We start from the raw sequence: 11,639 nt of genomic DNA, 5'->3' as shown, positions 1-11,639 counted from the left end.
AAGTACACTGCTGAGGGGAGCAGCGGGCGGGTCAGGAGAGGTCTGCCACGCCATGTGGTGACCTCCGGAGCAGGCGGGAATTGAACTCATGCGGAAGTGGCTTTAGCTTCTCAGTGCAGTGCTTTAACCCGCTGCGCCACCAGGGAGGGCCAATTGAGTAGTTTTTAAGACCTCTCTTCCTCTCTCTCTCTCTTCCCTCACACTCTCCCCACCACCCCCCACAAACACACACACTGAACTAAAACAGAAAATAGACTAATTTTCACTGGAAAGTTCTTAGATGCTAATGTCATCTCTCAGTTTGAGAAGTGTGTGGAATGATCACGGTGGACATCCTGTCCCATACATGACGTTAATCCTACTCCTCCTCTTGTTGAATTTTAGTAAGAGTTTACTCCTCTGCCCGTCCTGCATTAGGAGCACATTCTTAGCAGGCTGCATTTTATAGTCTCCTCCACCGTTACAGTGAACACCACGGCCAAAATGTGTCCGCTTCCAAGCCCCACACAATGGCTGTGGACACAGGCTGGCTTTGAGCTGGATCAGGACTTACTGTGGAATTAACAGGATCTCATTTCTGTGATTTTTTTGTCGCCCTGAAACTCCAGTCTGTTACTGAGAAGTCCCATGTTGAAAAGGGCAGGGATGCTCTCGAAATTCTTCAGTGGCTGCATAAGCTGGCCTTTGAAGGTACTAACATGTTCTCGTGTCGCAGTTCATGGGCAGCACGCGTGTTCAGTGACACACCTCAGCTGCAGGGCCCGTAAAATCCCAGGCAGCCTTACCACTACCATCCTCACAAATACACTGCATCTTCAAACTTTTTCTAAATAGCGTGACCCCGATTTTATATCTTGTTTCCTGAACTAATAGAGAAACTTCGCCTTCTCTTAATACACAACAGTCTCCAATTTGAAAAATGGATGTTCAGAATTCCCGATTTCCCTCGCTGCAGGACAGTTTTCCTGTGGAGATGTGGACCTGATGGTGTGGTCTGCACCTTGGCTTCCAGCCTTTATTTAGCCCATGACTGCTTCATAGTTTTGTGCTAATCGCGTAGATTAGGCCAAATCCCACGCTTGTGAATGCTTCTGTATCTCTGGGGTTTGAGAAAGATGGCAAGAGCCATGCCTAACCCAGGAAAGCCCTTCACCTTCTCCACCTGCTGGAGAACCACCATCCAGGGTGCCTTCTGGGAGTGGACGCTCCTTGGGGAAGGTCTGTGCTGAGGAATGTGACTCGGGTGGAGCTAAGCACACCCAGGGCCACGCAGAAGCACAGAAGTGGACCTGTGTGGCTGGGTGCTGGGCGCCCTCACGCCACCTCTTGCTGCTTCCCTTGGCTGCGGGGGGGCCTCAGCCACCTGCTTGTTTCCTGGTTTGCCCTGTGGCCCTCCGGCTTCAGGCCTTGTTTTGCTCTGTTCTGACCTCTGACACACCAGGAGCCTATAACATAATCCCCTGGCTCCTCTCATCCAGATTACGCCCAAAGCATTCGAGGATGATTTGTGGTTGTAAATACTTCTGTAGGCTCAGGGGTGGGAAAGCAGGAAAAATAAAAAATCTTTGTCTGCCTTTCCCTTCCTCCTCCCTTATGTCCTACTGGGGGAAGAGCCACCCTTAGGTGATCTGACGTTCCTGTCTCACTATAAAAGCAGCAAAGGTCCTTCACCTTCTCCAAGCCCCCTTTCCCCCCACAAGGAGTGGGCCCTCAGCCCAGTGTTCACGGAGTCTGGATTTTTGCTCACGTACATGGGCTCTGTGAGGAGCAGCGACTTAATCAAACCATGAATTCCCATATATACAGTGACTGTTTCTCCTTCTGTCACAAGTGGTGACCCACTGGCTTCCTCCCTCCTCCAGTCTCAGCACTGTTTCATATTTCTCCATCTCTGTGCTCAGACCCCAGGCCCCTGCTCTGCAGAACCCACATCCGTTTGCAATTCCCTGATCTTGTTTGAGAACCTTGTGAAGAATTTTGGTTGAAGCAAAAGGCAGAGGAACTCGGATTTTTTAACTGCAACATAATCCTGTATTGATCATGGAATGGGTTGCCAGAGTGATAAGCAGACAGCTTTCTTGATGGACATTCGTCGTCACGGCGATTCTAATGCTGTGTGTTAATAAATGAACTTTCCAGAACGGTGGCCCATTTCATGAGTGCTTGTAAACTTTCCTTGTAGAAGCTCAAAGACAATTAGCAGTATACGGAAAGACATTTAGAAAAATAATCTTGTTTGGAGGGAATCTCAGAGAGGGGAATTCTGTCCTTACTACATCATACGTGATGTGTTTTCAAAGCTGGTTTTACTTATACAGAAGAAGCATAGGGTGGTAGGGTGGAAAAAGACTCTCGAAGCTGACCATCGGGTTTCACTCCTGAGAAGGACAACCTGAGGTTGGCTGGAAACCACATTGCTGGCAGGCCTCAGGCCTTGCAGTCAGGATGCTTGTGGGGACAGGTCATTAGCCAGAAGTTGATATCCAGAGCTCTGCTTCCTCTGTTTTCAATGATGTAGCTTGCTTGGTTCTTTTCTGCCTAGTATTTCCCACTCTGTGATAGCTGAACAAAAACTATTTTTCAGATACACTTGCCAGTATATAAAGATGATCATTAAAGATGCTAATAATTGTACTTGGGCATAAAGGCAGTTACACTGGCCTGATATCTGGAAAAAGTGCGTATATGGTTCTTGTTCAGCACCTAGCTGCCTGGAAAGGTGCAGAGACATATTGTCCGGGAGATTTTCCCTGTCCTCCAGGGCAGCCTGTTGGTCTTCTGTTGATGCCACAGTAATCTCAGTAAATTCTCATGCATTCAGCCATCCGTGCAACTGAGAGCTTGTGAGTGGCTCCTTGGGTCAGCCCAACAGTGGACCCCGGATATAAAGGTGAAGGAGATGGTCTCTGTCCTTCTGAAGCTCATGTCTGACATGGACCCAGCTCAGGCAGCAATACTGCTTCAGTATGTCCATTTGGGCCCTCTGTTCATGGATCCAGAGCCATTGTGATGGTTCCGATTTCAGGAAGACCACACAAATATTTAACAACGCATATTTTATCCACCTCTACACTCATTACAAAGGCAGTAATGAGTGTCTAATCACAGGAGGATTTAAGTAAGATAACCACTATCCCCCTTTTCTAATTGTTTCGTGGCTTGACTTCAGAGGAATAGTTCGTCTTTGCACTGAAACGCTTTCGCTAGCAATTAAACTGAGCAGTAGGAGTGCTTACTGCACCAACATTTCAAAAGCTAAATCATCTGACAAGTCAATCTTTGCAATGTATACTTTAATATTAAAAGAATGGACATTTCTAGAAATTATTAGAGCTCACCTTTTCTAAAATTATTCGCATGTGTGGCTCCTGGAGATCAAGCACAGAGTAGAAAGCCGAGAAAGTATTAATACTTGGTTCATTGAAGTCCTGAGGAAATGCTGTGTTGGTTCCCCTTACTGGAGAGTTAGTTGGTTTGTCTGTGAGTATGTAGTGCTGAGGCCTTCAAGTTCAGTGTCCTGGCCTCCACAAAGATTATTTTCCTTTCAGCCAAGTGCATCTCTCATCTCGTCATCTTATCCTGCACCCCCAGGATAAGGGCGTGTGTATGGCTCAGCCCAAATTCATCATTGTGTCGGGAGAGATGAGGCAAGATGCATATTTCCTGTCTGGTAAACAGGCAGGTGGAGGGCAGTCATCCCTTCCTAGGGAGGGGGTGTCAGCTGGTCAAGTCTCCGATTCCTCTGGGTGAAAGCCAAATGTCTAACACTTGGAGGATTAACCCCCAGCACACCCGCTCTCCTGACCCCAGCCAGGAGTGGTGGCGGCTCTGTATTGCCCTGACGGCTGCCAGCTCAAGAAGCTAGTGACCCAGACTTAGAACCAATCTCCTCCAAGAAAGTCAGGGTCAGTGAGTACACACTGGAAGTTGATAGCTGCGCTCAGCCCCAAAATGGATTTGACCCGCACAGAGTTGTTTTCTGTAGATTGGAATTGTGTCTGTCGCCTCAGCCAGTAACAGCCAGGCGTCTCTTGTGGTGTTCAGGTTCTTCCCATAAGACATTGAGTCCTAGCCTCTGGAAGGTGCATGCGAGAAATGCCTGGAAAGGCTGGTTTTTCTTGCTTCCAGCTGAGTTGTCTCTCTTTCCCACCAGGGCTCCACCCACAGGTTTTGTGGTAGATGCAGTAAGCAGGGAAGTTAGAAAGCGCCAGCAGTGGGAGCCCAGGTTGCCAGAGGGGTTCTGGAGCTCGTGACTGCTGCCCCATTCCAGATCAGCTGAGCCGGTCCATCTGCCCCGCTCCTCGGCAACCCTGCCCCAGTCTTGTCTTTAACAAGCTCGACTGTCTTTGCACGCCCGGCCAATAGTGTCGCTTCGCCCAGGGTGCTAAGATGACCCAGTGGCAGTTGCTGACACGTTCAGTGTAAAGCCTGCGGGATTCTTTGGGGTCACGAGGGCTGTGTCTCAGTCAGGTGATGGTCACCATGCGCCGGGCTCCTGTGGGAGTAAGTTTGAGACGGGTATTGAGCAGAGCAATCAGATTCTGAAATCCAACCACCTGGAGCATGTGTTCGCTGCTCAGCAGACTCTCGCGCAGCCAATGGACATTTCGGCATCACAAACACTCTTGTCATAGCTGGAGTCCACTAAAGATTTCTGAATGCACTCGTGATTTGAGACCGAGTGTCTTTGTTTCACGTAAAGTCGCTGATTTTCGGACTCATTTGCGGGTTCTCTTTTTCGTGGAAAAAGCAATTGAAAATAATGCTTGCAGTTCAAGGTTTTGATTTGCCATGCTCACCGGGCTCGCCCTGTTTAAAACTGTGACCGTTCTCCCTCACGGTTCAGTTCTACAATCCAATACTGGGGGGACCCGTCTTCAGAGAGACAGATAGAAATACACCTTGTTCAATGTATCTGATGTCTTCCCTCTCCAATCGGCTGTCAGGGCTCCCCAGAAGCTGAAGCCATGCCCCCATGATTGGGTAGGGGCTTCTGTTGCTCTGAGCAGACATCTGTTTGCAGCATCTGTCTAGCGGAGGCCTAGGGTAGTGTCATTAGTCGTCAGGAAAGGAGGTCCTGGGGAGAGGCCCAGCGGCCTGCAAGTCCCAGGGCAATTCCTCCTCATCTGGCAGTTCCAATCACTGCTGCCCCCTCCAGTGCTCCAGCCTCCCTCTGCTCTCCGTGTGCCCCAGGGCCCTGCCTTTTCCTGATTCCCCAGTTCCCAGAACACCACTGGCACCAGCAGGCACAGACATGCTCTCTGGAGCATGTGTCCTCGCCTACTCGGAGGCCACTCAAAGGCCGTTGCATGCCCTGGTGGGGGCCCCTCACCCCCTCGGACCGTTGCATGCCCTGAGGGACTCTGCTGCCAGAGCAATGAGGAGAGTGTGTCCGAGGCTCTGGCACGCATGTCACCTGCAGCCCAGTAACAACCATTCTGCACAAAACTGACCCAGCACATCAGGTGCCTGGGAAAGTTTCTCAGAGCCTCTGGGAAAATGAAGCATCCAGTCAAATAAGACAAAGGAATGATGATACTTCAGAGAAGGGGCTTGTGGACAACCAGATTTCTCTGTGTACCTTTTCTTGAAAGCCTGGCCCCAGGGCCTGGAGGCTGAGAAAGGGACATTGTCTGTGAGCCCCCTTTTTTGGGGGGGAGGGCAGGGCAGGAAAGGAGCCACTGGTAACTGGACCTGGTAAATCCCTTTGGTGCATCCAATTAACCATCTTTTTAAAAGAATAAGCTCCAGATAAGTCAGTATCAGATTTATAGCCTCTGTTCCAGAACCACCTATATCGCAAGCCTATTCTTTTAGGAATGTGTTTTGTATCCACATGGAACTATTCAGGCACCTTCTGAAGCTTTGATTCTCCTGGCCATCAAAGTATAATGGAGATAGAGAAAGTCTTCTGTAGAGAGCAGGTTTTATATGAGCAAAAAGAAGGGGTATGAAGAAAATATCTGCAGAGAGACAGCAGGGGAACATACAGAATGTACTTTTTCATCTGATTTTAAATTGCATTTCTTTGGTGTGAATTTAAAGTATAGTCACACTAAAGGAAAGCCATTAAAAATTAGAAGACCCTTCTTTCCCTCAAAAGGTCTTCTCCACACCCTCTCTCCCTCCCGCCGTCACTCTAGGCGCACATGCCTGGCCCTTCTCCTGCCCTGGGAACATCCATCCTCCCATGCCAGGAGGACCTGGAATGGCTCACATCTTTGGACAAGAAAAGCAGTCACAGAATGGGCAGTGATTCAGGTAGAGGCTCTCAGTGGGTAGCTGGACCTCCTCTGGATTCCTGTTCTGATACATCCCCAGAACACATTTTGCTAGAAAGTACACTTAATCAGACTATCCTACATGATCTATTTCCCAAAAATATATAACAATCCAATATTTTTTAAGATTTATTTATTTGTGCATACAGAACTGGGGTACAGACCAGAGGTGCAGGGGCAGTGGAGGCTTCACCAGAGACAGAGTGGGGAGCAGAACAGGCCGACTGACAAAGTCCACTGCTGAGGGGAGGGCAGAGATCAAACTCATGCTGAAGTGGTTTTAGCTTCTTTGTGCTGTGTTTTAACCCTCTGCACCACCAGGGAGGGGCCCAACAATCCAATATTTTTTAAGAAAAAAGCTACCACCCAAAATTTGAATAATGCAAAGCTTTCCTATCACTGATGATCACATCTCCAGAACCTCTTGAAGTTGCTAGGAGTGTAATTCACTTCTTCATGTCACATATAGAGTCTACAAACTAGCAAGGAAGGGACCAGATATGGCCAGGGTCTCCTGACCAACATGCTAGGCAGCAAGATAACAGCATTTTTATTAATGCCTTTATCTATACAATGGAACATGTATGGGCTGGGCAGAGGGGAGAAGCGTTCTGGGTGAACACAGTGTATGCTGTTAGCTAACGTCAAAGCTGAATCGCAGTTCTCTGTAATCAGCTGATGGTCTTTGTCAGAGGCAAATCCAAAGTCATTTCTGTAATACAGATTTGACATTGCTGGACTCAGTAGATACTTTCTTTCCAGGTGGTTGGGAATTTCATTTTGTATGGCATTTTAGTTTCAGTTAGTAAGTGTGAGGTATATTCTAAAATATATATTATTATGTATCCATTTAAGAAACCACCGTTTTGTTTCTGCATGAATATTGTAGAGGGACTCGCTAAGGTAAAGGGAAAGGAGAGAGGAAAACAGCGGGACATTTCCTATCTGGAAACCTTTCAGACAGCTTTGGGGCTACAGCATGCCATAGAATAATTCCAACGTCATAATCAAATATCTAAATCCAAATGGAGTCATAATGTAACCATCTGAAGAAATTTAATATTAGCTGCTTGCCATAATACGATAACAATATTCAAAGATACGATATTTCATTATTTTTACTCATATCAGCACACAAGACAAGGAGTGTTATTTTCCCAATTAACTTTACAGTTCCTAGGGATTTTTTAAAAAGAAAGAATGATTTTGTAATCTGAAGTCTCGAGTTTCCATTAGCATATTTAATTCAAAGGATTTCTTCCTGTATCTTTATTGATTCCATGCACGACCTCTGTGTTTCAACAATATAAAGGCTATTCCTTTATTGCACAAGTGCAACTGTTTGAATGTACATGCTGTTTTTAAATGCACCTATTGAAAGGGGAAAAAATGACCACATGTAAAAATTCTAACATAATGGACTAAGAAATTTTACCTGTAGGAATGAGGCTTTATAGAGAATTGGCTCCCAGGGTGCAAGAATATTAGCTGACCCTAACCATAAAGAATTTTTACTAACCTAAAAACCCTTGGTTGTTTAATCAACATTTTGCTTATTAGTTATACAAAGCTAGGTTAAAAACATGCACGGAGAACAAATATTCCTGTTAGACTGTGTTAAAGACTTGGCTTCTAACGTGACTCTTGTGAACTGTGTCGCATGGGGTGAATTCTCTACCCTTTTCCAAGGTGTGGAGCTGGAAATGCACTTAAGAGATTAAGCTCCAGGACCATAATTCGCATTCGTAGTTTAGCTTTCTCTATGCTTTCGGATATATTAAGTTTGAACTGCTTCACTTGAATGTTATCCCTTTTTTCCTTTAACTGGGACATGTCAACCCATTGTCATGGGTGGGGAAACATACTTACCTTAGATGGAAGGTAACTGAATTATAAATTACATATTTGAATTATAAACTCAAAAGTTAAAAACGAATAGTATCTAATTTGTATATATATTTAAATATTAGACTTTCCAGGTAACTTCATATGTAAGCTACTCTTCTGAATAGACTATCTGGTCGCCTTAGCAAATAATAACTGAACTGATAATATGAATGTAAAATAAAGAGCTATAAAGCGAAACTGAAAGAGAGATTGAGACCTAACACAGCATGCCCACATAGCTGCTGTCACAGTTCTACAGAAAACACTGGGCATTCGAACCCTCATTTGCTGTGCAGTGACCGCAGACCAGAAGTGGTTAAGTGCCTGACTTACCAGCATAAGGGTGGGAATTTTCCAGGACTGTAATTGCAACAAAATGATGAGAAATGGAAGGAAATTCCTATGTTTCAGATGTCTGTTTTCAAAGAGTAAAACTTGAACTCATTCTCTTCCCTCACAGAAGGATGTCTAAATCCCACCTGTCTTTTTCTTTAACAGATAATTCTGAAATAATCAGCAGAAATGGAATGGAATGCCAGGAGTCCGCATTGAGAATAACTAAACATTGTTATTGTACATACTATCCTGTTTCCTCCTCAATAGAATTGCCGCAAACTGCATGCTAAATAAAGATTTAGTTCTTCTGGACAGACCACAACTCTAAGAAGCTAGTGCTGCTATATCATATATGAGTATTAAATATGGTATGCTTAGTATACTCCAACCTAAGATAGTTAACTACCTGAGACCAGCTGTGATGTTTAAAGACATAAAGGATCAAGTTTACTTTTAAAGGGTTTCTAAACATAGTTTCTGTCCTAGGAATATTGTCTTATCTCCATAACTATAGCTGATGCAGAGAGTCCAACCAATTTAATCATTTTGACACAGAATATTTCCAAGTTAGCAATAAACAATTAGCAGTAGTTTAAAAACCTATTCCGAGGGCAGGTTCGATTCTAACTCCAATTTCTGTCATTTCATTCACCCACTGGGTCAAAGGGTATGTTTCACTTCTCGACCAAACGAATGCTGCAGCAAAGACGAGAAGTGAAGTAAAACTGCTACCTGTCCCACAGGTGTAAAAAAAAATTGAATGGAAATTCAAGCACAAGTACTAAGGACACATCAAGGTATGGTGTTTGGTTTGCCTGGAGATGCCGCATTGAATCACGTGATTCTAGGATAACGTTAACTAGATTGAAAAAGAAACTTTGCACGGTATGAGCTTCATACCCCACCAAACAAAGTCTTGAAGGTATTATTTTACAAGTATATTTTTAAAGTTGTTTTATAAGAGAGACTTTGTAGAAGTGCCTAGATTTTGCCAGACTTCATCCAGCTTGACAAGAATGAGAGACCATGCCAACAGTCTACTGGAAGGGATTAGTCTTTCAAACTCACCATCCAGTTGCCTGTTACAGAATAACTCTTTGAAACTAAAAACCTAGTCCAACAAGGAAGCTGTAGGTGAGGAGATCTGTATAATATTCTAATTTAAGTAAGTTTGAGTTTAGTCACTGAAAATTGACTGTGACTTTAATCTAAATTACTATGTAAACAAAAAGTAGATAGTTTCACTTTTTAAAAAATTCATTACTGTTTTGCATTTCAAAAGTTGGATCGGAGGGTTGTAACTGACTACAGCATGGAAAAAATAGTTCTTTTAATTCTTTCACCTTAAAGCATATTTTATGTCTCAAAAGTATAAAAAACTTTAATACAAGTACATACATATTATATATACACATACATATATATACTATATATGGATGAAACATATTTTAATGTTGTTTACTTTTTTAAATACTTGGTTGATCTTCAAGTTAATAGCGATAAAATTAAATTTTGTTCAGAAGTTTGTTTTAAAGTTTATTTTAAGCTCTATCGTACCAAATATTTCATATTTCACATTTTATATGTTGCACATAGCTCTACAGTACCTGCATTGTTTTTAATTATTGTTTAAAAAACAAAACAGCTGTTATAAATGAATCTCATGTGTAATTGTTTCGAACATCCATTTTCTTTGTGAACATATTAGTGATTGAAGTATTTTGACTTTTGAGATTGAATGTAAAATATTTTAAATTTTGGTATCACCGCCTGTTCTGAAAACTAGATACACCAACCATATCATTTTTGTTTGAAGAAAAAGAAATCCGCCATTTTAATTAATGTTGGTCAGAGTCTAATGACTAGTTATCTTACATCGTAGATTTGAGAACCCTATCAAAAGAAAATCACATTTTAAGTGTAATCTTACATAGTGCTTGTATCTTTGAGTTTGTTTTAATTGTGGAAAAGTATTGTATCTAACGTATATTTCTTTGGTAGTTTCATCTTTATGTATTATTAATATTTGTAATTTTCGCAACTATACAATGTAGTTATGCTACAACTTGCCTAAAACATTCAAACTTCTTTTTTCCTTTTTATTTTTTCTTGTTAACTCACTTAAACTCATTGAAAACATATTATGCATTACTAAAAGATAAATTATGGGAGTCACTGAAATATTTTTGTAGACTAATTGTTGTAACATTATCTTTCTTTTTTTCTTTCATTTCATGATTTTGACTTTTAAACTGATTAGCACACAACTGTTTTCTGCCCTTTAATAATGGAGCAAAAACATCACCTGCACCCCAAGCAAATATAGAAGACTGTATTTTTACTATGATATCCATTTTCCAGAATTGTGATTATAATATGCAAAGAGTCATAAATATGCCATTTACACTACGGAGGAGGCAAGGCAAATGCATAGATGTACAAATATATGTACAACAGATTTTGCTTTTTATTTATTTATAATGTAATTTTATAGAATAATTCTGGGATTTGAGAGGATCTAAAACTATTTTTCTGTATAAATATTATTTGCCAAAAGTTTGTTTATATTCAGAAGTCTGACTATGATGAATAAATCTTAAATGCTTTGTTTAATTATAAAAACAAAATCACCAATATCCAAGACATGAAGATAGCAATTCAACAAATACTGTAGTGAAGAGACGAACTCGCCACTTGTATGGGAACTCCATCTCACTCTTGGTTTTCAGGATATAACAGCACTTCACTGAAATATTCTTTCAGCCATATCACTGGTAACATTTCTACTAAACCTTTCCGTAACACTTAAAGAATTCCCTCATTCATTATCTTACAGTGTAAACAGGAGTCTAATTTGTATCAATTCTATGTTTGGGTTGTAATATTCAGTTCACTCACCCAATGTACAACCAATGAAATAAAAGAAGCATTTAAAAGGATGTGTAGACTTCCTCCTATCTTTGTGTCCAGACACTGCTAGCCAGCACAGCGAAATGGTGTTTAGCTTGAGAGCATGTGGTTAACTTCCAAGAAGAGCAAATTCTGGCTGCCAGAGAGGGTGATCGATTCATTGTTGCCTTTGGCTTGGACTTTTTGGGGTGATCGATTCATTGTTGCCTTTGGCTTGGACTTTTT

At 42.5% G+C, this 11,639-nt stretch overlaps 1 protein-coding gene across 6 annotated transcripts in view; it reads left to right on the top strand.

Annotated features, from left to right (window-relative positions):
* MBNL2 (muscleblind-like splicing regulator 2) overlaps positions 1-11,443 on the top strand; it is a 150,626-nt gene extending 139,183 nt beyond the window's left edge. For 3 of the 6 annotated variants that reach the window (XM_004680062.2, XM_012723226.1, XM_004680063.2), the window contains one exon: positions 8,667-11,443. In XM_004680062.2, coding sequence (XP_004680119.1) covers positions 8,667-8,681 — 15 coding nt within the window. In that variant the 3' untranslated portion in view covers positions 8,682-11,443. The remainder of the gene's footprint in view (positions 1-8,666) is intronic. The other 3 variants (XM_012723227.1, XM_012723225.1, XM_012723228.1) reach the window with 1 other exon arrangement.
* The last annotated feature ends 196 nt before the right edge of the window (positions 11,444-11,639 follow it).

Source organism: Condylura cristata, unplaced genomic scaffold, assembly GCF_000260355.1.
Source record: "Condylura cristata isolate star-nosed mole 26May11 unplaced genomic scaffold, ConCri1.0 scaffold00010, whole genome shotgun sequence".
Lineage (NCBI taxonomy): Eukaryota > Metazoa > Chordata > Mammalia > Eulipotyphla > Talpidae > Condylura > Condylura cristata.
The sequence above is the reverse complement of the archived record's forward strand: the minus strand, read 5'-3'. Positions and strand labels throughout refer to the sequence as shown.